The sequence below is a fragment of the Bombina bombina genome, chromosome 1 (genome assembly GCF_027579735.1).
Source record: "Bombina bombina isolate aBomBom1 chromosome 1, aBomBom1.pri, whole genome shotgun sequence".
NCBI lineage: Eukaryota > Metazoa > Chordata > Amphibia > Anura > Bombinatoridae > Bombina > Bombina bombina.
The window spans coordinates 1,060,315,823-1,060,343,183 of NC_069499.1; the positions used below are offsets into that span (position 1 = coordinate 1,060,315,823).

The window sequence follows — 27,361 nt, forward strand, 5'->3', positions numbered from 1 at the left end:
CCCTGCAGCAGGTGCTCTGGTAAATGTGTCCTCTCTCTACAAACAGGAGTTTAGCTTAGAGTGTCAATGTGTCCTCACTAAGAGAACCTTAACATGTTATTAGAATATTATTTTGGGGGTGTCTATTTTTACATTCTTTACATTTAGATTTCCTTTTGTAATACCTTTGTGCAGATGTCTGGCTGGAAATTCTATCTCCGATCATAATGAAACACACAGGTCTGAAAAGCAAATAAATAAGAAAAATAAAGTTTGTTGCAAATATCATTATATATTTATACATACATTTATATTATTTATGAAAGTACTGCCTTAGATTGTGCTTGCATTTTAGTTAGTTAAAGGGACATAAAACCCTTTTTTATCCCTGTAATTCAGACAAAGCATACAATTTTAAATAGACGTGCATTTGGATTATGCGTGTTGATCATAGAATGCGGAAGGAGGTAACTGCTTGCGGAATCGTCTCGTTTCGGTGCCGTATTCCTTCTTGTAAAAGTACGAACACACTAAGACAGGACTTGACAAACCCAGGAGTTAGGGAGCCACTGGCTCCTAGAATTTTACCCTTGGCTCCTAACTTTATGGGTTATTCTACATATATCTATATAAAATACCACTGTCTGGCTTCTAAAAGTTTTTCTGGCTCTTAAACTTTAAACAAATTTGTCGACCCCTGCACTAAGATATGGATTTGCACAGATCTTAATGTGTTGCACTTTTACTAGAAGGAATCCTACTCTGAATAGAGACAAATGCTGTTAGTTGCCTCATTCAGATCATCACGAATGATCCAAATGCACATGCCTCATTTTAAACATGTTTCTAATGTACTTATTATGATGGTGGTTTGTATTGCTTGCAATGCAATGATGTTCAAGTAACCATTGCAATGCTGGTTTGTATTTAATTAGTAGGAATTACCACATATTGCTGCATGTTCTTTACAATTAGGGATTTGATTTTTTTCTTTCCTGACTTAGAAATAGCATAATTTATTATTAGTATTATTTTTATTTCTAGTATCACATTTGCTTTGTTTTCATTGTCTTCTTTGTTAAAGTGCATTCCTAGGTAAATAGCTTGCACATGTCTGGCAAACCCTGCTGCCATCTAATGCTCTTGCAAATATATAACATTGTTAAGTATTCTTGCAAAGCTGCTGCTGTATAGCCTTCTAGACATGTACATGCTCCTGAGACTAACTGCCAGCTTTTTAACAAAGGATAACATGTTTCTGGAAAGAATGTATCTCCAATAGTCCCTTCTCTCCTCCTTATTAATAGCGTATTTCCCTGTGATATTGCAGTCCCATGTATGTTGTCGGTCTGTACTCTCTCACTGGCTGGGCAGCTTTGCCAGATTGTTTTGTGCTTTTGTAGAAGCCACAGTGGTTGGGTATAGGGGTTTTAGATATTATTTATAAAGCCAAATGTATGACTGGTGTAAACAGGGTACAATCATCAGTACTGCACTACCATTTTAAATTCTTATGAATCTATATGTATACATAGTCACATTTTGAAATGTAGTTATTTACTGATATAGAGGCTTTTGAACAAATAAAATCTCAGATGCAAGGATTTTCAAGAACAACATTGTGGGCGCCCATACTTCCTGATCTGATTAATGCAGTAGTTCCTATTTTAAAAACCTTCATGCTTACTTTATTTTTTACTAATGAGGAAGTTTGTTTAATTGGTGACGCATTTATTTGGTTGAAATATATTTTAATACAAAATGTAAATGACGAGTTCCTAAATGTCTAAAAGTTTCCTCTTTACTCTTTAGGTATTTTTTGTTACCTATTTTCTCCAAAATAATAAAACATAGCGGTGCCCTACAGTGCACTTGATTGAGAATCCTAGTGTTTGACATATTTACGTTAATTTTCAATTAATGTAATCACCGGAAAACATCCCCAGAATACCTTGTAACTCATATCATCACCCATTTATATGTTTCAGTGACTGTGCTCCTTCTAGCTATTGAATTTTGTGGCGCTATACAAATAAATGATTATGATGATAATGATAAAAATATTTTATGTTAATATACAAACATTTAATAGCAGAACTACCTCAGGTAATCATTGGCACTGCTTTGAATATGCACTTACTAGTACCTACTCATGTGCTGAGAATACATTTTGTTTAATACCTAACTTTCTTTCTTTTGAAAGTCATACATTTATAGTTATAGATTTTATGAATTTAGTTACAAATGAGTTACCCCAGCTATACCAGTAATTGTAATGTCAGCTTTGCTAGATGATACCAGGCATCATTCTCTTAATAGTAGTTAAGTAGATCTAGCAATCCTTTTACTAATGAGGCTGAGCAGTAGTCTAAATATCAGCAGAAACTGACACACACATATGTTTTACTTGGATTCAAAACAGTGTGTTGCAGCCTCTACTAGCAATCATTGTGTCAATTTATGTGCACATTTACTGCAAGCTTTATAAATCCAGTATGAATTGCATCTCTCTGACAGCCAATGAGTTAACACTAGCTTGCAGTGCTGTAAAATGAGGCCTCATTTTAATGATTCTATTATGATAGTAAAGTGTTTATTTTGTGGTCTTGCAAGCCTACAATTAAAGCAGAATATAGCTGCCACTAATCTATTTGAGTTTGAGCAGGGTTTTCCCCTAAATCCCGGTGGTTTGACTGGAATTCTATGAATGCTGGTTTGGGATTCTGTACCTTAGATCCTATTTTATTCTAGTCAAGTATTTAAAACATAAAATATCTCTTTATGAATAGGTCAAAATAGTTTAATAAGCAATTATGTTTGGAAAATAAATGGCACTCATCCTTTTAATCATCTTTGGATTTAATGCTGTGCTCACCCTCCAGGATGATGTCTTCAAACCATCCTCTCATATACCGTATAAAGTCAAAATTAATCTGTTGAGACTTCCTTCAGAAATTACTGGAACTCCATATTATGACCAAAAAAGCAGCCCGAGAGAAAAAACTCAAAGGGATACTAAACCCACATTTTTTCTTTCCTTTCATGATTCTGAAAGCGTATGCAATTATAAGCAACTTTCTAATTTACTCCTATTATCAATTTTTCTTCGTTCTCTTGCAATCTGTATTTGAAAAGCGGGACTGTAAAACTTAGGAGCCAGACCATTTTTGTTTCAGCACCTGGGTAGTGCTTGCTGATTGGAGGCTAAATGTAGCCACCAACTCTGTATGTTTGTTTATTTTTTTATATTTTTACTGTGAAGAAGGGCATGTTATTCCTGCAGACACAAATTCACAGTTTTGAGCATTACAAAACCAAGAATTTGTGATAATATCTTCTAGACAGAAAAATGCACAAAAAAATGTTACGGAAACCTCTGGCAGAGCATAACATTGTGAATGGATTCAAGGGGGCTGATTTATGTTGCTGTGAATGCAGCTGTTTCCGCTACTTATTAACTCGTCTGCCACCTCTGAGGCGAGGGACAGCAATCATCCAAATCTGATCGGGATAATTAACACCCCCAGATAGTAGGCGATTGGCAGCGAATCTGCATGGGGCAGCATTGCACAAGCATTTCACAAGGAATGCATGTGCAATGATAAATGCTGACAGCATATACTGTCGGCATTTATCGATGTGGGGGGGATATGATCATGTCCACCCGCACATTGATAAATCGGCCCCATGGAAAGTATTTCCCAAAAAATTAATGAATAAAGCCATGAATATAAAGCCTCATGCTGCATAATTAAAATCTAATCCTTATTTCAGGATGAATGACCTTTGGATTATAATATACTTTACATAGAAACTATATTTAGATAGATTTTTCATCAAAAAAAGCATTTTAGTTTAAAAAAAATAAAAAAAAAATCCTATTTTAAGTACAATTTTTTTTTTCCAGTTCCCTTGGTATTCTTTGTTGAAACATAATATATACAGTACGTATACTACACCACTGGGAACAACCAGGTAATTGGTGGCTTGTCCTTACCAGATGTACTCAACTAGCTCCCAGTAGTGTATTGATTCTCTGAAGGTCACTTTAACTATGTGCTTAATCCATTTCCAGGGGTTAAACACACAGTTATATACATGCAATAATCAGTAGAGGACCTACTGAACAGAGGGCCCTGGTTTGCAGAAGAAATGTTTGGTCCTCCCAACTCCACCCTGAAGGTAACTCATTAGTAAGCAATTGTAATAACAAATTGTAGTTTAAGGACCCTAATTGCTCATTTATTTATGAGCTATGGAATATGCAGACCTCCCGTCTCAAAGCACATCAAAGGCAAGCACTGACTGGTGAAGACCAGGAGCCTATCCCTGCCTTCTTTTAATTTAGAAGTGTGTATTACGGCTTCAAATGATCATATTACACCCAGCTTGCAGCTTGTTGTGCTGTCTAATGTGGCCGTGACAAAGCTGCGCAGGAGAGAAAAAGAGAAAACAGCTCAGTTTTGAGAGGAAATAGGAGAAAAGATATGACCTCTCACCTTTGCCCATATATGATGCACATTATCTGTTGTAGGACAGAGCAGGGACACAGGTTGCAGGTCATGTTGGGTCTGCCTATTGTGCTGTATATAGAACTTTTTGATATAGTACAGCTTAAAGAGAGCCCTGCAACCTGCATTAATAAAAGACTATCGCTTTATGACTGTACACATCCTGCACACCCTTCGCACATTCCTATGTATAGAGTCTAGACTAGCTGCTTGGGCTCTTGTCCACCAATGGTAGTTCTGCCCATAGCAATAGTGCAACAATAAAATGCTCTAACATATTAGAGTATATTTTCTTTTTGAACTTTTATATACCTTTAATAGGGCATAAAACACTGTGAGATTATTACTTTATCAGCACATTTAACTGTCCCTGATTTGCCTCATCAGACGAGAATAGATTAGAACAGGGTTTAAAATGTAGAAAACCTAGGTTACAAGATGGTGACGCCCGTTACTTTATAGAAACTAAAACTTTATTCATATTTCTTAAATATTGAAACAATTAATATAATGTTACAGACATCCCAAGTCTCCTTGAAGTTCAGGGAGTCTCCCTGATTCTAATAGCGCCTCCCTGATGCCAGCAAATGGAATACAATCTCCCTGAAACTCCAAGTACCATGATCCAATGTGGCCCAAATCCGGAAAAGTGTTTATTTAAGGAATGCCTTTAGCTGCTGGGACGTTATAGAACCCTCAAAGCATGCATCAGTAACCAAAAATCCCCCACTGATTTTAATAAAAATAAAACACAAATACTACCTTATTTACTGCACGTAATTAAACTTCGTATTCTAAAATATTTGAGCATTCAACAAGCGTGTGATCACTGGAAAATTGGTTTGTTGTATGTGGTTGTGCAATAAAGCTACTTTTTTTTTTAAATATGAATTTAGTGGGAAGCTACTTTAATGATACGTCTCTATCTTATTTAGGGTTTCAAGGTGTCCAATATATAACTAGGAGGAGGGGGGGTGGCGGCGCAGTAGCGGGAGAAGCCACCTCCCTGAAATGAGTTTTTGCAGGTTGGGATGTCTGATGTTAACAAATCATCTGCATATTATTCTCAGGCTAATCTTTGCTTTGAATACATTTTTGTAATCAGTCTTTATTTAGGCGGGGTCTAGTTGCTAATAATGAACTTTTGGAAACTATTAACTGTTAAAAGTATCATTTTTACAGTTGTCTATTGGCATTTTACATATTACAGATTTATTTTCACTTGGCACTTACTTAATATTGGCAGCATTTTAGTGTTATCATCTTCCATTGACATAAATGGAAACCAATAAACAATAATTTGCACTGTTTACACTGCTGAACTTTTGATAAAAAAATGATGCCTAGCACAATTTAGACAGTAAGGCACAATTGTGTTAACAAAATGTTAGCCAAAAATGTAAATAAAAAAAAATATTGCAGAATAAAAAGACATATTAAAGCTCTGACATTACCAACAACAGTGTACACTTTAGTTTTATTTTTTCTTAAAGTATAATACAGAAAAATACTGCAAGAGAATAATTCTTCATTGGCATTAGTGAATTTGGCTATAAGGTATAAAGACCTTACACAAAGTTTATCCAATAGCATTACATGTAAGGTATAATACAGCTGTTACAGTGATTTATTACTGCTTTGAATAAGATTTGATTTTTTTCTGAAGCAATAAATATATATATTTTCAAATGGAATTTCAGATGCCATTCATCAGCATGTCTCAACCTCCGATTGTGCATTATTATAAAACTCTCCAGTAGTGAAAGGGTTCATTCATCTTTTGTAGATGTAAAAAAAATGCATTTGTCATTTGACCAGTTTTGGCTAACAAACTATTTTTAATTTGATCCCAAGTTGAATAAAAAATTCTCTTGAGCAAGTTTTTTTGTTAAGAATGACGCAGTAACCAAATCTATCACCTGTTCCTGTGGTGAAAACCATATTTTGTCTGTAAGATTTGCTACTGTATAATCGAATCAAGATTATGAGTATACAGTACAATATTAAGTCTGTTTCTCTTGTACATTACTGTAGGTATATATGTTTATGGCTTTATATACCAAGATAATAGAAGTAAATTGTAAAGTTGTTAAACCCCTTGAGTGCTTCCCACTATGGTGCTAATGACGGCTCTGAGCCGTCACTAGCACTCTCCCACCTTGAGGGAGATCTGGGGGCTCCCACCGCTCCTACCCCAGCGATCGGGCCTGCATAATGACAGGCATCACTGGGGCTTCACGTTTTGTGCGGTGACATCACGCGTGATGATGTCACCACGCAACTTTATTAAAAAATTACAATACAAAGTATAGGGAAAGGGGGCATGCTGCTTAGATGCCTGTATCTCAGGCATCTAAGCAGCTACAGACCCCCAGACCCTTTGTTGGAAAGGTAATCGCTTAACCTTTCCAACAGTGTAAGTCTTGGGGATCTGAAAAAAAAATACAAATTAAAAAAAAAAAAAAAACTTAAATCACCTTAGCTCCCAGGTCGGAAAGTGATTAGCACTCAAAGGGTTAAAATGTCATGCTCTCTCTGAACCATGGAAGAAAACCATTTGGCTTTCATATCCCAATAAGATAAGCACACTCCACTGGCTGTTTAGGGGGATAGATCCTTGCAAACAAAACAATTGTTTTTCATATAAAAAAAAAAATAATATATATTTTTTTATGCTGTTCTTCTACAATGTAATACATTAGCATACCAGGGGCGCGATCCGATATCGATCGCAGTTTGCGGCGCAAGCGAGGGAACCGGCGTCGCCCGCAGTTTCAGCTCGCAACTCGAGCTATCCCATATAGGTCGCCGTCAGATGCTAACGTGCCGTAAGTCTCACAAACCAGCGATGTCCAGAAATCTGCGTAAGTACAAATTTCTGGCGTCGCCAGTGACTTGCGCCACGTTAGAAACTGCCGGCGCCTATAAAACCTGACTAAAGTTTAAAACACCCGCACTGTCTAACACGCCTCCCTAACATAGCCCGACAAGTCTAACACGCCTCCCTAACATAGCCCGCACTGTCTAACCCTCTATCCGCTATCCCCCCTCACTAGCCTAACAATAAAAATGCTATTAACCCCTAAACCGCCGCTCCCGGACCCCGCCGCAACCTAATAAAGTTATTAACCCCTAAACCGCCGCTCCCGTACCCCGCCGCCAGCTATATTATATCTATAACCCCCTAAAGTGAGCCCCTAACACCGCCGCCATCTATATTAAAATTATTAACCCCTAATGTAAGCCCCTTACACCGCCGCCATCTCTATTAAAATGATTAACCCCTTATTTAATCTACCTACCCCGCCGCCAGCTATATTATCTATATTAACCCTAAGTATATTATAGTTAATATAGGTATTACATTATATATATTAACTATATTAACCCTAATTATATTAGGGTTAATATAGTTAATATAGTTACTATAGTATTTATATTAACTATATTAACTCTATCTAACCCTAACTAAATTTATATTAAATTAGTCTAATTCATTTATAAACTAAAATATTCCTATTTAAATCTAAATACTTACCTATAAAATAAACCCTAAGATAGCTACAATATAATTAATAATTACATTGTAGCTATGTTAGGGTTAATATTTATTTTACAGGTAAATTGTTAATTATTTTAACTAGGTATAATAGATATTAAATAGTTAATAACTATTTAATATCTACCTAGTTAAAATAATTACCCAATTACCTGTAAAATAAATCCTAACCTAAGTTACAAATACACCTACACTATCAATAAATTTAATAAACTACAAACATCTATCTAAAAATACAATTAAATTAACTAAACTAAATTACAAAAAAAAACAAACACTAAATTACAAAAAATAAAAAAAACATTACAAGATATTTAAGCTAATTACACCTATTCTAAGCCCCCTAATAAAATAATAAACCCCCAAAATAAAAAAAATTCCCTGCCCTATTCTAAATTCAACAAATTTCAAAGCTCTTTACCTTACCAGCCCTTAAAATGGCCTTTTGTGGGGCATGCCCCAAAGAATTCAGCTCTTTTGCATACAACAAATACAATACCCCCCCCCATTACAACCCACCACCCACATACCCCTATTCTAAACCCACCCAAACCCCCCTTAAAAAAGCCTAACACTACCCCCCTGAAGATCTCCCTACCTTGTCTTCACCACACCGGGCCGAACTCCTGATCCGATCCGGGCGATGTCTTCCTCCAAGCGGCAAAGAAGAATTCTTCCTCCGGCGATGTCATCCTCCAAGCGGCAAAGAAGAATTCTTCCTCCGGCGACGTCTTCCTCCAAGCGGCAGCAAAGTCTTCATTCTTCCGGCGGCATCTTCAATCTTCTTTCTTCGCTCCGCCGCCGCGGAGCATCCATCCCGGCCGACTGCTGAACTTGGAATGAGGTACCTTTAAATGACGTCATCCAAGATGGCGTCCGCCGAATTCCGATTGGCTGATAGGATTCTATCAGCCAATCGGAATTAAGTTAAAAAAATCTGATTGGCTGATTGAATCAGCAAATCAGATTCAAGTTCAATCCTATTGGCTGATCCAATCAGCCAATCAGATTGAGCTCGCATTATATTGGCTGTTCCGATCAGCCAATAGAATGCGAGCTCAATCTGATTGGCTGATTGGATCAGCCAATCGGATTGAACTTGAATCTGATTGGCTGATTCAATCAGCCAATCAGATTTTTTTAACTTAATTCCGATTGGCTGATAGAATCCTATCAGCCAATCGGAATTCGGCGGACGCCATCTTGGATGACGTCATTTAAAGGTACCTCATTCCAAGTTCAGCAGTCGGCCGGGATGGATGCTCCGCGGCGGCGGAGCGAAGAAAGAAGATTGAAGATGCCGCCGGAAGAATGAAGACTTTGCTGCCGCTTGGAGGAAGACGTCGCCGGAGGAAGAATTCTTCTTTGCCGCTTGGAGGATGACATCGCCGGAGTAAGAATTCTTCTTTGCCGCTTGGAGGAAGACATCGCCCGGATCGGATCAGGAGTTCGGCCCGGTGTGGTGAAGACAAGGTAGGGAGATCTTCAGGGGGGTAGTGTTAGGCTTTTTTAAGGGGGGTTTGGGTGGGTTTAGAATAGGGGTATGTGGGTGGTGGGTTGTAATGGGGGGGGGGTATTGTATTTGTTGTATGCAAAAGAGCTGAATTCTTTGGGGCATGCCCCCACAAAAGGCCCTTTTAAGGGCTAGTAAGGTAAAGAGCTTTGAAATTTGTTGAATTTAGAATAGGGCAGGGAATTTTTTTTATTTTGGGGGTTTATTATTTTATTAGGGGGCTTAGAATAGGTGTAATTAGCTTAAATATCTTGTAATCTTTTTTTTATTTTTTGTAATTTAGTGTTTGTTTTTTTTTGTAATTTAGTTTAGTTAATTTAATTGTATTTTTAGATAGATGTTTGTAGTTTATTAAATTTATTGATAGTGTAGGTGTATTTGTAACTTAGGTTAGGATTTATTTTACAGGTAATTGGGTAATTATTTTAACTAGGTAGATATTAAATAGTTAATAACTATTTAATATCTATTATACCTAGTTAAAATAATTAACAATTTACCTGTAAAATAAATATTAACCCTAACATAGCTACAATGTAATTATTAATTATATTGTAGCTATCTTAGGGTTTATTTTATAGGTAAGTATTTAGATTTAAATAGGAATATTTTAGTTTATAAATGAATTAGATTAATTTAATATAAATTTAGTTAGGGGTGTTAGGGTTAGATAGAGTTAATATAGTTAATATAAATACTATAGTAACTATATTAACTATATTAACCCTAATATAATTAGGGTTAATATAGTTAATATATATAATGTAATACCTATATTAACTATAATATACTTAGGGTTAATATAGATAATATAGCTGGCGGCGGGGTAGGTAGATTAAATTAGGGGTTAATCATTTTAATAGAGATGGCGGCGGTGTAAGGGGCTTACATTAGGGGTTAATAATTTTTATTTAGGTGGCGGCGGTGTAAGGGGTCAGATTAGGGGATAGATAAGGTAGATGGCGGCGGCGGTTTTAGAGGCTCACAGTAGGGGGTTAGTTTATGTAGATGGCGGCGGGGTCCGGGAGCGGCGGTTTAGGGGGTAATAACTTTATTAGGGATTTCGGGGGGGGGGGGGGATCGCGGTTGACAGGGAGATAGACATTGCGCATGCGTTAGGTGTTAGGTTTATTTTAGCAGATCGCGGTTGACAGGGAGATAGACATTGCGCATGCGTTAGGTGTTAGGTTTATTTTCTAGTTAGTTTAGGGAGTTACGGGGCTCCAATAGTCAGCGTAAGGCTTCTTACGGCTGCTTTTTGTGGCGAGGTGAAAATGGAGTAAGTTTTCTCCATTTTCGCCACGTAAGTCCTTACGCTGCATATTGGATACCAAACTGCGCGGGTTTGGTATACCTGCCTATGGCCCAAAAAACTGCGGGCGACGGCAGAAATATACGGGCGTAACTTCTAGGTTACGCCGTATATGTGGTACCAAATCCGCGCAAATATTGGCGTCGCCGGCTTTTGCGGGCGACGATTTATATTGGATCGACCCCCAGGTGAGTGTGAGAATTGTTTGAATGCATTAACACCTGGTTTACTACAGTTTTTTTCATGGCCAGACTCCACCCACGACTTGGCTTATTTTGAAGAGCCAATATAGTCTTTCTGGAATAGACATAGCTAGCCACTTGCATTTTTTTGGAGTATGTTATCTCATCAGTTCTTCTGAGGCCATCTAGGGGCAGATGTGTAGCAGGGTTAGGCTTCTGAACTCGACAGGGTGCATTTCCAATTTTAAATCCATATTTTTTAAAAAGAAGGGCAAAATAAAAAAAACTTAGTGCAAAGTTGTTTTTACTACACAGAAGCAAACATTTTATATTAAAATCTTAGTGTTTCATTACCCTTTAATGTCCTTTTAAGAAAAAATAGAATTGTCCGACAAAAAAACCCCAAAGTGAATAAGTAAAGGCTACTGCACATTGTATTGGCAAGGTAATGATGGTTAAATATGCTAGTTTATTTAAATACCTAGAAACTTCTGCACTCAACATGATCATAGATCAGCGGCCACACAATACGTATGCTTCACATAAATCAACTGAAATGCAGAGAATTGCCATACTGTAGTATCAGTTTTCTGCCAAGATCAAAGACTCTGGCAGACACTGTAACTGTATATTTATGTCTGATCAGTGATACTATGGTAGTTGGTGACTTGAGCACAGGACCTAATTTACTGCTGAACTAAAAATAAAGTTGTATTTATAGTGTCAACTCTTAAGCACATGATAAAACTAAAGAGAGAGGGTCAGCCTTACATTTATGTTTTTATTACACACGTTAAATAAATAAATTGCATTATCTTCTACTTTTCTGTAGTTACTTGCATTGTATTTTACTGGCTTTGGGAAGGTCAGATGCTGCTGCTAGGTCTCACAAATAAATCAAAACATCTTACTTAAAAAATGTCTCCCCTTTAATTTGTTCCCAATGATCTACTTTACCTGCTGGAGTGTATTCAATTTTCCATTGTTCTCTCCAAGTATTGGTGATTGGTTTATAGACAGATATAAGATAAAGAAGCATGTATATGTACACAATGTGATAAAGTAATGTGATCTGATTATAACTACCAGCTCAACCCATTTTTTTAAGTTGTGGCTTCAAAACACAAAATTAGCTAATTCATATACACAAATAAACCTTAATAAGTTAATTGCATACATTTTATACTCTGTAGATGGTAAAAAAAGTAATTGGAAACACATTAAGGGAAAAACAATTGTATCGTATACTGTCCCTTTAAGACAGTGGTCTCTACTATTTTGGGAAGGAGAAAAAGATGAGCCAGTAGTAAAGATTAACTTTCAGTATCCGGATATATTCTATTGTAAAATTCATGACAGAAGACCAATTCACTAAGAATGCCTATCATAAATAAAGATAAAACCTTTGTGCAACTAATATCTTTATTATCCACATGATAAAGCCCTCTTTCAAGATGTTAAAATATATGTTTAAATTGCTTGTGAAGCTAATGTGAAGTAGATTAAGTATTTCCTATGGACTAGTTGCACACTGGCTGAGAAAGGCAACTCCCAAGTCTTTATTGCTGTACAGTGACATGCCCGACATGCATATGCATTATTTTTTTTGTAGCACTGGAACATTCATTAAAACAAAAAAGTAATATATCTAAAATACCCTATTTTAGATGCAACATACATTTTTAAAAATGTCTCTTTAAAGGAACAACAACTTACATTGTTTAATAAGACAGATAATTCCCCATTCCCCATTTTTGTATAACCAACATGGTTATATTAATATACCTTTTACCTCTTTGATTTCCTTGAATCTAAGCCTCTGCAGACTTCCCACTTTTCTCATTTCTTTTGACATGCATACAGTTTAGCCAATTAGTGCTGACTGATAAATAACTTCTTGGGAGTGAGCAAATTTATATGGCACACATGAACTAGTACTGTTTTGCTGTGAAAAGCTATAAAAATGCACTGAGATAAGAGGCAGTCTGTAATGGCTTAGAGACATGCAGAAATTAAGATTTTTAAAGGTTATAAAGTATATTGATATAGCAATGTTGTTTGTTCAAAGCTGGGGAATGGATAGTAAAGGCATTATCTATCCTTTAAAAATTAAACATTTTGGTGTAGACTGTCCCTTTAAATTAATGCTGAGAACAAAATACATTTTCACAGATATAATGTTTTTCACCCTGTGCAACATACTAATTAGTTTAATTCAGCCTACCAATGTTGTAGAGCTAAAAAGATGAGTAGAGGGAGACTAACCTCTTAGCCTAAGGCAGAAAATCAATTTGAGTCCACCGAGAATTAGTTTACAGTCAAGTATAGGCATTAGCCTCTAACATCTTTCACCCAAAAATCATATACAACATCAGAAAAAGGTTAGTGTGAACTGGCTTCAGTTTCTCTTGATAAAACTACACTTTCCTTAAAGGGACAGTCTACAATAGAATGTGTATTGTTTTAAAAGAAAGATAATCCCTTTATTACCCATTCCCCAGTTTTGCATAACCAACACAGTTATATTAATATACTTTTTTACCTCTGTGATTACCTTGTATCTAAGCATGTTCTGACAGCCCCCTGATCACATGGGTATTTATTTTCTATTGACTTGCATTTAGTACTGTGTTGTGCTGACTCCTTGGGCGTGAACACAATGTTCTCTATATGACCAACATGAACTAGCAGTCTCCTGAAAAGCAAATAAAAAGGCATGTGATAAGAGGCTATAGTGGCTTATAAACTGGCAGACATTTTAAAGTTTAAATGTTATAAAGTATATTGGTTGTGCAAAGCTGGGTAATGGGTAATAAAGACATTATCTATCTTTTTAAACAACAACAATTTTAGTGTAGACTGTCCCTTTAATCAACCTGGTTATACTTTGTGAGTTGATTTATGTTTTTATTTCTATTTTTTTGTATATAAATGGTAGTGCACTTTTTTGTTTTTACATGTACCGGGAGTTTAAATTAGACTAGCTTTATCAGATTAAACACAACCACTACATATCATATCAATTACACTTATTCATTTAGAAGTTGTTTGATCATTTCTGTTTGAGAAAACTATACCCTTTTATGCATTGCTTTCTCTTTTTTAATTTTCTACTGTTATACATTTATTCTTCTTTCCTCTCTCTTTTATTAGCTTGGTGTCCACATTTAATTTAATAAATATGCTTCTCCAGGGCACAAAGTTGTAGACTGTACTGACCGCCGCCCAGTCCACAAGGTCACTAATAATGACTTTGATGGATAAATAATAATAAATAATGATATGCTTAGATTGTGGTTTATCAGGAAACAGAGCAGTATTTGTTCGATATAAGGTCAATTTAGCACATCCTCAGTTCACTTGCATTGGTGGAAGGACTGGGAAAATATTTAGTGTAATCCTTTTAACACTGCACTTATTATTGATAGTGTCTGCCTTCTAGCAATTACTAAATTGCTCAGTCTCTCTAATTTAATTACCCGCTGTCAAACGGATATCCTTAAAATCTGTCCTGCACACAGGTCTTAATAACCACATTTTAAATCTAGTATACACACTGACATCTTTAGAATAAAATAATTTTTTTTATACAGTTCTTATTAGATAAATGTGTTACTATCTTTTGATGAAATTATTCCTATATTTTTAGTTTTAGATGGTTCAATTTAATTCTTTATCATATTTCAGTCAAGTTTATAAATATATACAACATTTAAATTATTCAGAAACTGTTGTGTTGTGTTGTTGTTGTTTATGTCACTAAGCACCATATATGCTCAGTGATATTTAGAAATTCTAGCATATATTTGTAGCTTTCAAGGACTCTACTTTGCTAATATTGATAAATTAAGTAGCTAAAGGGTTATTTGAGAACACATTGAGTTTTAAAACGTATCCTCGTTTGCATCATGCTTAAAGATAGTCTGCTGTTTTATAGTTTAAATCCTTAATTAATAGAATGTGCATCATGCTCACAAAATTATCAGATATTAAAATAGTTAATAAAATGTAAACTCCATTATCAGTTTCAGATAAACACCAGTTTAAGAACGAGCAGGTTCTGTATCGTTTCCGATATGACGATGGGACATATAAAGCAAGGAGTGAGTTGGAAGATATCATGTCAAAGGTAAATTTTTTGTGTTTTTTTTACTGATCTGTTGGAAGAGATTTGTTTAAATTATTATGAGTAGAAAGACCAGATTTAAATCTCTACCATCCTGTGCATAGGTTTATTAAGTGCTTCTCAGCTGCTCAGCCCACTAATGTCTGATGATGTTGTCAATATGTGCACTTACTGGCGCTATCCCCGAAACATTTAAGAGCACAAAATAGGTCTCAAAGCACTTTTATATTAACAGTGATCAGGGCAGCCAAGAGTACAGAAAGCTTAACATGCTAGGAATAGTATTGCAAGAGTGTTAGTCCTTGGTCAACCAGAAAGGCAGCACCCAAATAAGTAATGATGAAAGTGACTTTCATGTACCTTTTTAAAGTTCTTCATTACTGATATTTATTTTATGTTGAGCTAGTCACTAGTAGTAACTGTTAATGTAACTTCTGGTTGCATAATTAATTATGCTAATTGCTGAGGCCAGTGTTTTTTCCCATCAAAAATGGAAACCCTAGCTAATTAGTGTGAGTTTGTTAGCTTTACATGTAATAGAAATGTATTCATTTTCTGTATTGTAAATTCTGTTTTATAGTAAGAATTGTAAGATATGTTTGTAAGAAAAGGCAATAGATTGTAATGTCCTTTGGAATTAGCCCAAACTGTTTTAATGATGATTATGTGTCTATTTGCAAACAAAACACTAGTGCACCCTCACACTACAGTGAGCTTGTGCAGGCTTCACATCCACCAATGGGCCAGATTACAAGTGGAGCGCTTTTTTTTTTACGGGCATTACAAGTGGCTGGTTATTAGTGCTCAGAAAATTAACCAAAGATCAGATCTCTGGTTGATTTTCAAAATGTGCCCCAATTGGCCTTTAAATTAAGTGTGTTGTAGTTTAGTAAATTAAAAAAATCATCATTTTTATTTTTAAAAATTAACTGTACAAAGCAGTTTTCAAAGGGACACTCCAGTCAAAATTTGGAATCCACATGGATGCTTTTCACTTTGGAATAGATGCGTTTTTGTAATATAGATGTCAAAAAATGCTTTTTTTAAAATAAAAGCTATAGCTGTTTCAGAAGTGTATTTAAGTATGCACCGTGCACCAGCATTTTAAGCACAGCACTTGCTCAGAGAGCCTAAGGTGCTTGTACCATCTGGCAATGACTCAATTTGTTAATTGCTGACATGATATAAGCCCCACTGGTGCTCTAAACAATTGCAGTATTTAAAATGCTGGTGCACTGAGTATATCTAGCTATGCTTCACATGCACGTGCAGAGATAAATGCTAACACTAAAACAGTGATAACCTTTACTAGAAGCATTTTGCCAATACATGTATATTGCAAATATGTTTCTATTTAAAGATGTAATTTATCTATGTGCATTTATATTTCTTTCATGTAATTAGCAAGAGTCCATGAGCTAGTGACGTATGGAATATACATTCCTACCAGGAGGGGCAAAGTTTCCCAAACCTCAAAATGCCTATAAATACACCCCTCACCACACCCACAAATCAGTTTTACAAACTTTGCCTCCTATGGAGGTGGTGAAGTAAGTTTGTGCTAGATTCTACGTTGACATGCGCTCCGCAGCAGGTTGGAACCCGGTTTTCCTCTCAGCGTGCAGTGAATGTCAGAGGGATGTGAGGAGAGTATTGCCTGTTTGAATTCAATGATCTCCTTCTACGGGGTCTATTTAATAGGTTCTCTGTTATCGGTCGTAGAGATTCATCTCTTACCTCCCTTTTCAGATCGACGATATACTCTTATATATATATATATACCATTACCTCTGCTGATTTTCGTTTCAGTACTGGTTTGGCTTTCTACAAAACATGTAGATGAGTGTCCTGGGGTAAGTAAGTCTTATTTTCTGTGACACTCTAAGCTATGGTTGGGCACTTTTTTAATAAAGTTCTAAATATATGTGTTTAAACATTTATTTGCCTTGACTCAGGATGTTCAACGTTCCTTATTTTCAGACAGTCAGTTTCATATTTGGGATAATGCACTTGAATCAATTATTTTTCTTACCTTAAAAATTTGACTTTTTTCCCTGTGGGCTGTTAGGCTCGCGGGGGCTGAAAATGCTTCATTTTATTGCGTCATTCTTGGCGCAGACTTTTTTGGCGCAAAATTTTTTTTCTGTTTCCGGCGTCATACGTGTCGCCGGAAGTTGCGTCATTTTTGACATTCTTTTGCGCCAAAAATGTCGGCGTTCCGGACGTGGCGTCATTTTTGCCGCCAAAAGCATTTAGGCGCCAAATAATGTGGGCGTCTTATTTGGCGCTAAAAAAATATGGGCGTCGCTTTTGTCTCCACATTATTTAAGTCTCTTTTTTCTTTGCTTCTGGTTGCTAGAAGCTTGTTCCTTGGCATTTTTTCCCATTCCTGAAACTGTCATTTAAGGAATTTGATCAATTTTGCTTTATATGTTGTTTTTTCTCTTACATATTGCAAGATGTCTCACGTTGCATCTGAGTCAGAAGATACTTCAGGAAAATCGCTGTCTGGTGCTGGAACTACCAAAGCTAAGTGTATCTGCTGTAAACTTTTGGTAGCTGTTCCTCCAGCTGTTGTTTGTATTAATTGTCATGACAAACTTGTTAATGCAGATAATATTTCCTTTAGTAATGTACCATTACCTGTTGCAGTTCCGTCAACATCTAATTTTCAGAATGTTCCTGATAACATAAGAGATTTTGTTTCTGAATCCATCAAGAAGGCTATGTCTGTTATTCCTCCTTCTAGTAAACATAAAAAATCTTTTAAAACTTCTCTTTATACAGATGAATTTTTAAATGAACATCATCATTCTGATTCTAATGACTCTTCTGGTTCAGAGGATTCTGTCTCAGAGGTTGATGCTGATAAATCTTCATATTTATTTAAAATGGAATTTATTCGTTCCTTACTTAAAGAAGTACTAATTGCTTTAGAGATTGAGGATTCTGGCCCTCTTGATACTAAATCTAAACGTTTAGATAAGGTCTTTAAATCTCCTGTGGTTATTCCAGAAGTTTTTCCTGTTCCTGGTGCTATTTCTGAAGTAATTTCCAGAGAATGGAATAATTTGGGTAATTCATTTACTCCTTCTAAACGTTTTAAGCAATTATATCATGTGCCGTCTGACAGATTAGAATTTTCGGACAAAATCCCTAAATTTGATGGGGCTATTTCTACCCTTGCTAAACGTACTACTATTCCTACGTCAGATGGTACTTCGTTTAAGGATCCTTTAGATAGGAAAATTGAATCCTTTCTAAGAAAAGCTTATCTGTGTTCAGGTAATCTTCTTAGACCTGCTATATCATTGGCTGATGTTGCTGCAGCTTCAACTTTTTGGTTGGAAACTTTAGCGCAACAAGTAACAGATCATGATTCTCATAATATTATTATTCTTCTTCAACATGCTAATAATTTTATCTGTGATGCCATTTTTGATATTATCAGAGTTGATGTCAGGTTTATGTCTCTAGCTATTTTAGCTAGAAGAGCTTTATGGCTTAAAACTTGGAATGCTGATATGTCTTCTAAATCGACTCTACTTTCCATTTCTTTCCAGGGTAACAAATTATTTGGTTCTCAGTTGGATTCTATTATCTCAACTGTTACTGGTGGGAAAGGAACTTTTTTACCACAGGATAAAAAATCTAAGGGTAAAAACAGGGCTAATAATCGTTTTCGTTCCTTTCGTTTCAACAAAGAACAAAAACCTGATCCTTCATCCTCAGGAGCAGTTTCAGTTTGGAAACCATCTCCAGTCTGGAATAAATCCAAGCCTTCTAGAAAAGCAAAGCCAGCTTCTAAGTCCACATGAAGGTGCGGCCCTCATTCCAGCTCAGCTGGTAGGGGGCAGGTTACGTTTTTGGATCAATTCTGTTCACAATCTTTGGATTCAGAACATTGTTTCAGAAGGGTACAGAATTGGTTTCAAGATAAGACCTCCTGCAAAGAGATTTTTTCTTTCCCGTGTCCCAGTAAATCCAGTGAAAGCTCAAGCATTTCTGAAATGTGTTTCAGATCTAGAGTTGGCTGGAGTAATTATGCCAGTTCCAGTTCTGGAACAGGGGCTGGGGTTTTATTCAAATCTCTTCATTGTACCAAAGAAGGAGAATTCCTTCAGACCAGTTCTGGATCTAAAAATATTGAATCGTTATGTAAGGATACCAACGTTCAAAATGGTAACTGTAAGGACTATCTTGCCTTTTGTTCAGCAAGGGCATTATATGTCCACAATAGATTTACAGGATGCATATCTGCATATTCCGATTCATCCAGATCATTATCAGTTCCTGAGATTCTCTTTTCTGGACAAGCATTACCAGTTTGTGGCTCTGCCGTTTGGCCTAGCTACAGCTCCAAGAATTTTTACAAAGGTTCTCGGTGCCCTTCTGTCTGTAATCAGAGAACAGGGTATTGTGGTATTTCCTTATTTGGACGATATCTTGGTACTTGCTCAGTCTTTACATTTAGCAGAATCTCATACGAATCGACTTGTGTTGTTTCTTCAAGATCATGGTTGGAGGATCAATTCACTAAAAAGTTCATTGATTCCTCAGACAAGGGTAACCTTTCTGGGTTTCCAGATAGATTCAGTGTCCATGACTCTGTCTTTGACAGACAAGAGACGTCTAAAATTGATTTCAGCTTGTCGAAACCTTCAGTCACAATCATTCCCTTCGGTAGCCTTATGCATGGAAATTCTAGGTCTTATGACTGCTGCATCGGACGCGATCCCCTTTGCTCGTTTTCACATGCGACCTCTTCAGCTCTGTATGCTGAATCAATGGTGCAGGGATTACACAAAGATATCTCAATTAATATCTTTAAAACCGATTGTACGACACTCTCTGACGTGGTGGACAGATCACCATCGTTTAATTCAAGGGGCTTCTTTTGTTTTTCCGACCTGGACTGTAATTTCAACAGATGCAAGTCTTACAGGTTGGGGAGCTGTGTGGGGATCTCTGACGGCACAAGGAGTTTGGGAATCTCAGGAGGTGAGATTACCGATCAATATTTTGGAACTCCGTGCAATTTTCAGAGCTCTTCAGTTTTGGCCTCTTCTGAAGAGAGAATCGTTCATTTGTTTTCAGACAGACAATGTCACAACTGTGGCATACATCAATCATCAAGGAGGGACTCACAGTCCTCTGGCTATGAAAGAAGTATCTCGAATTCTGGTTTGGGCGGAATCCAGCTCCTGTCTAATCTCTGCGGTTCATATCCCAGGTATAGACAATTGGGAAGCGGATTATCTCAGTCGCCAAACGTTGCATCCGGGCGAATGGTCTCTTCACCCAGAGGTATTTCTTCAGATTGTTCAAATGTGGGAGCTTCCAGAAATAGATCTGATGGCTTCTCATCTAAACAAGAAACTTCCCAGGTATCTGTCCAGATCCCGGGATCCTCAGGCGGAAGCAGTGGATGCATTATCACTTCCTTGGAAGTATCATCCTGCCTATATCTTTCCGCCTCTAGTTCTTCTTCCAAGAGTAATCTCCAAGATTCTGAAGGAATGCTCGTTTGTTCTGCTGGTAGCTCCGGCATGGCCTCACAGTTTTTGGTATGCGGATCTTGTCCGGATGGCCTCTTGCCATCTGTGGACTCTTCCGCTAAGACCAGACCTTCTTTCGCAAGGTCCTTTTTTCCATCAGGATTTCAAATCCTTAAATTTAAAGGTATGGAGATTGAACGCTTGATTCTTGGTCAAAGAGGTTTCTCTGACTCTGTGATTAATACTATGTTACAGGCTCGTAGATCTGTATCTAGAGAGATATATTATAGAGTCTGGAAGACTTATATTTCTTGGTGTCTTTCTCATCATTTTTCTTGGCATTCTTTTAGAATTCCGAGAATTTTACAGTTTCTTCAGGATGGTTTAGATAAAGGTTTATCCGCAAGTTCTTTGAAAGGACAAATCTCTGCTCTTTCTGTTCTTTTTCACAGAAAGATTGCTAATCTTCCTGATATTCATTGTTTTGTACAAGCTTTGGTTCGTATAAAACCTGTCATTAAGTCAATTTCTCCTCCTTGGAGTTTGAATTTGGTTCTGGGGGCTCTTCAAGCTCCTCCTTTTGAACCCATGCATTCATTGGACATTAAATTACTTTCTTGGAAAGTTTTGTTCCTTTTGGCGATCTCTTCTGCCAGAAGAGTCTCTGAATTATCTGCTCTTTCTTGTGAGTCTCCTTTTCTGATTTTTCATCAGGATAAGGCGGTGTTGCGAACTTCTTTTGAATTTTTACCTAAGGTTGTGAATTCCAACAACATTAGTAGAGAAATTGTGGTTCCCTCATTATGTCCTAATCCTAAAAATTCTAAGGAGAAATCGTTGCATTCTTTGGATGTTGTTAGAGCTTTGAAATATTATGTTGAAGCTACTAAGTCTTTCCGAAAGACTTCTAGTCTATTTGTTATCTTTTCCGGTTCTAGAAAAGGCCAGAAAGCTTCTGCCATTTCTTTGGCATCTTGGTTGAAATCTTTAATTCATCATGCCTATGTCGAGTCGGGTAAAACTCCGCCTCAAAGGATTACAGCTCATTCTACTAGGTCAGTTTCTACTTCCTGGGCGTTTAGGAATGAAGCTTCGGTTGATCAGATTTGCAAAGCAGCAACTTGGTCCTCTTTGCATACTTTTACTAAATTCTACCATTTTGATGTATTTTCTTCTTCTGAAGCAGTTTTTGGTAGAAAAGTACTTCAGGGTTTGGATTATTTTCAGCAGGAATTGGCTGTCTTTATTTTATCCCTCCCTCTCTAGTGACTCTTGCGTGGAAAGATCCACATCTTGGGTAGTCATTATCCCATACGTCACTAGCTCATGGACTCTTGCTAATTACATGAAAGAAAACATAATTTATGTAAGAACTTACCTGATAAATTAATTTCTTTCATATTAGCAAGAGTCCATGAGGCCCGCCCTTTTTTGTGGTGGTTATGATTTTTTTGTATAAAGCACAATTATTCCAATTCCTTATTTTATATGCTTTCGCACTTTTTTCTTATCACCCCACTTCTTGGCTATTCGTTAAACTGATTTGTGGGTGTGGTGAGGGGTGTATTTGTAGGCATTTTGAGGTTTGGGAAACTTTGCCCCTCCTGGTAGGAATGTATATCCCATACGTCACTAGCTCATGGACTCTTGCTAATATGAAAGAAATGAATTTATCAGGTAACTTCTTACATAAATTATGTTTTTGACCAGATTTCCCTTTAAGTGTTAAAGTGCCAATATATTGCAGTCTATGGGAACTGTGTGTTCTCTATAAATATATATGTATATGCTTATATGTTTATGTGTTAATATGTATATATACACATAAATATATACTGTACGTATATAAGCATATGCATATATAATTAAATCTGATGTCCATCGCTGTGCGACTTACCCCCTTCGCTGCGCTAGTTCTTATGCCGTGTTTGATGGCATGAGAACGAGGCTTCAATTGGAGCCTATTGAAGCGTGCTCTCGTGAGTGCAAAGACTCTGTGCAATGTGAACTCGAGGTCACGTTCGCATTGCACCTAACTTGTAATACCAGTGCACAATTGCGTGCGCCGGTATTACGAGGGGAGCGCAAATATCGCTTTTGGAGCTCTATCATTATTGTGGGACCGTGCTAAGATTAGCACACAATCAAGTATTATAAGTCAATGAAATACAGTGTTAGGCCAGAATAAAAGTATCACAAAACACCTGCAAAAGTATTGTATATATGTGTATGTATATATATATATATATATATATATATATATATATATATATATATATATATATATGTGTGTGTGTGTATGTACTGTATGTATGTGTATATATATATATATATATATATATACTCCCAAAGTAAGAAAGCACTCAATGGACTTAATCTCATAAAAAATAGCCTTTAATTCAGCATTTTTAAATGCTGAATTAAAGGCTATTTTTTATGGGATTAAAGGGATAGTAAACCCTAAAATTATCTTTTATGGTTCAGATAGAACCATAAAAGATAGATTGCTTCATTCTCTTGTTATCCATTACTGAAGGAACCACATTGCACTACTGGCAGCTAGCTGAACACATCTAGTCAGCCAATCACAAGAGACAAATGTGTGCAGGCACCAATTAGCAGCAGCTCCCACTGGTGTATGATATGTGCGTATTCATTTTTTAACAAGGGATACTAAGAGAAAGAAGCACATTTGAAAATAGAAGTGAATTTAAAAGTATCTTAAAATTACATGCTCTGTATGAATCAGGCAAGTTTTAATTTTGACTTTAAATCCATTGAGTGCTTTCTTACTTTGGGAGTATGATTGCTTTTTGTTAGCACATTTGCGGCTCTCAGAGAGAGTAATGCATACCTTACTGAATGATGATATATATATATATATATATATATATATATATATATATATATATATATATATATATATATATATATAAAAACAAATATACATACCACACTCTCCATAAGGTTTTTTCTTCCACACCAAAAAGGAATGTTTCAGTGTGTTACCTCAGACTTCTAACAAAAGTTGCACACATACCTTGTTAAAAAGCATCCCTGCACCGGCACCTCTGTAGCAACCCAAAGTCCCATGGAAGAGTAAAGAACAATGCTATTTCAAGTATTTCAGAACGCAGCTTTGGCACACTTGGATTAGCACACCTTCGGATTAGTGCGCAAGCAAAAGCCAGAACAGGCTTTTGCAGTGTACCCCATATAATCTATGGGGAAAAGGAGTCTGTCCAGCCACACTTTCCAACCTCCAGATGTTACTGCTCTGGAGTCTTAAGCTCGAGCGATAACTTTTATTTTCAACTTGTAATATGAAAGCAATAACAGGAGTGCCGGTGAGGTAGCTCAGTTGGTAAATGCCCTGACTACAACAAAAGCCTGTTTAAAAGATCCAAGGTCACAGGTTCAAATCCCGGCAGGGCCGACTCAGCCCTTCATCCTTCCGAGGTCGATAAAATGAGTATCATTAAATTGGGTAATAATAACAACTATTACTATTCAGTTGCTGATTTGGTGAATTCTGAAAGCGAGCGCTGAAAAAGCGTTTTGAGTCCCACTGGGAGAAAGGCACTATATAAATACTAGTTCTTATTATTAGTTATTATTGATTGGTGTTAGCTAATATATTTGTGCTCCACTTGTAATCAGATGTGTGCATTTGGCAGTTTTGTTCAATGCGGAAGTAGGATGTTATTTTTGGTAATCGGGTCTTTTCAGAGCCAAATATCCTCATGTGCAAGTGAAACGCACTAAAATCTGGTTTTGCAAAGATCTTAGTATGTTTCACTTGCACAAGAGGATATTCGACTCCGAAAGGAGCTGAATACTGAAAATAACCTCCTAGTTCCTCATTCGTCATTGAACAAACTGCTGAATGCACACATCTACTTGTACTCTGGGCCTATATGCTCTAAGGGTCTCACAGGACACACTATACTTTATAAGGGCTTCACATGCACACTATATGTAATCAGATGGTACTGTACACTTTATATTATAAGAGCCTTATGGGGGCACACTATGTGATATAAGGGCCTCACTTGGGGTACACTATCAGGCCCATTTATCAAAGGTCTTGCGGACCTGATCCGACACTGCGGATCAGGTCCGCAAGACCTCGCTAAATGCGGAGAGCAATACGCTCTCCGCATTTAACATTGCACCAGCAGCTCACAAGAGCTGCTGGTGCAACGCCGCCCCCTGCTGACTCGCGGCCAATCGGCCGCCAGCAGGGAGCTGTCAATCAACCCGATCGTATTCGATCGGGTTGATGTCTGGCGATTCCTGTCCGCCTGTTCAGAGCAGGCGGACAGGGTTATGGAGCAGCGGTCTTTTGACCGCTGCTTCATAAGTTGTGTTTCTGGCGAGTCTGAAGACTCGCCAGAAACACGGCCCTTCAAGCTCCATACGGAGCTTGATAAATGGGCCTGTATATGTTATACATACAGGTTTGGATAGATAAACAGATGGATATGTGTGTATGCACTTATAGTGTTAAAAAGGGGGGAGGGTTTTATTTATGATATCTTGCCCTATCCCAGAGGGCCCTAGTTATCCCTTGCTAGTAATTCTGGATACTAACATTCACATAATATGGTATATATTTATAACCTGTTTGTTCTATGCACCATACACATGCATTATGTAAGCCTTTGTGCAGTGTAAGACCACTTTTGAAACTTAGCCCAGGTTACAAGTGTAGTGCCAGAAATCCCACACAGACATCTGTTTGTTCTAATGGGATTCCTTACTGTGATGTGGTTTTCTGCCTACTGCTGTGTGAAACCAAGATCCTATCTTTAATAAATACTAATTTTAGTTATAAGTATGATTACATTTTATACAGCAGTGATAAAAAAACACTTCATGCAAATAATTTCACACAGATCACCACAGGAAAGATTTTTTTGTACAGTTGAGTGCTTTTAGCTGTTTTTTTTATTATTAATGTATTTAGTTAAGTATTTATTGATGCTGCCTATATTTACAATTGTGCAATACTTTATTTTACCACCACTATATAAATAAAGACTATTTTAAAAGCCTAAAAAGCAAAAAGTGATTCGATTTGGTTTTTCTGCTCTATAACATTTCCATTTCTAAACTATATTACAATTGAAATTCTAGGATCACCCATGAAAAGTGTTTAGTTTTGTCTTGTAATGCTGCTTTGTTCTAACCCTCGACTTCTAACTCCTAGAGATCTGTCTACTCTGAAACTTCCCTTAATAGGTCTCTAGCAAAACACGTGTCTCTTGTAGTGATTATAGTTTAAAGGAACAGTAAACACCTTGAGATTTGTATATAAAATGTTTATTAATGCATAATGAAATTTATGTTGCAATATATATATATATGTGTGTGTGTGTGTGTGTGTATATATATATATATATATATTTCTCCTGTTAAGTGTAGTCAGTCCACGGGTCATCATTACTTATGGGATATTAACTCCTCCCCAACAGGAAGTGCAAGAGGATCACCCAAGCAGAGCTGCTATATAGCTCCTCCCCTCTACGTCACACCCAGTCATTCTCTTGCACCCAACTAATAGATAGGATGTGTGAGAGGGCTGTGGTGATTAAACTTAGTTTTTTATATCTTCAATCAAAAGTTTGTTATTTTAAACGACACCGGAGTGTGTTGTTTCCTTCTCAGGCAGAATTTGAAGAAGAATCTACCTGAGTTTTTGTATATGATCTTAGCGGACGTAACTAAGATCCGTTTGCTGTTCTCGGCCATTCTGAGGAGTAAGGTAACTTCAGATCAGGGGACAGCGGGCAGGCTCACCTGCAAAGAGGTATGTTGCACTATATTATTTTCTAAGGAATGGAATTGACTTTGAAAATACTGCTAATACCGATATAATGTAAGTACAGCCTTAAATGTAGTAGTAGCAACTGGTATCAGGCTGACATGTATATATGTTAACACTTAAGTATTTCTGGGGAATGGCACTTCACTGGGAAAATACTGTATGCATATATCTTTTAGCCTAACTTGCAGTGGGAGCGACTAGCAGCAGGCTTTTTAAAGACATTTCATATATTTGATTTTAAACGTTTACTGGCATGTTAAATCGTTTAATTATCTGAGGTACTTGGTGAAAATTGTTTTGGGCTTTATTTTCCACATGGCTGTCGTTGTTTTAAATTAAAACAGCTTACTGAGCTCCCCTCACTGTTGTAGTGTGAGTGGGAGGGGCCTATTTTGGCGCTTTTACTACGCATCAGAAATTCAGTCACAGTCTGTCTTTTTCTCCCTGCATGATCCAGGACGTCTCCACAGAGCTCAGGGGTCTTCAAAACTAGTTTTGATGGAGGTAATCACTCACAGCAGACCTGTGAGACCGTGCTTGACTGTGATAAAAACGTTTATATTGTCAATTGTTATACGTTTTTTTCTGATATTAAGGGTTAATCATCCATTGCTAATGTGTGCAATCCTTTGCTAATTTTGGTTTATATAACTAATCCGGTTCATTGTTATTCAACTGTGACAGTTTTTGTGTGCTTCTTAAAGGCACAGTAACGTTTTTACATATTGCTTGTAAATTTAGTTGAAAAGTATTTCCAAGCTTGCTAGTCTAATTGCTAGTTTGTTTAAACATGTCTGACTCAGAGGAAACTCTTTGTGCAATATGTTCAAAAGCCGAGGTGGAGCCCAATA

The 27,361-nt window shown here is 36.8% G+C and overlaps 1 protein-coding gene across 1 annotated transcript in view; it reads left to right on the plus strand.

The window, feature by feature from the left end:
• The window catches only part of PREX1 (phosphatidylinositol-3,4,5-trisphosphate dependent Rac exchange factor 1), a 631,853-nt gene that overhangs the window by 352,302 nt on the left and 252,190 nt on the right, over positions 1–27,361 (plus strand). The window contains exon 12 of the mRNA XM_053690087.1: positions 15,082–15,185. Coding sequence (XP_053546062.1) covers positions 15,082–15,185 — 104 coding nt within the window. The remainder of the gene's footprint in view (positions 1–15,081; positions 15,186–27,361) is intronic.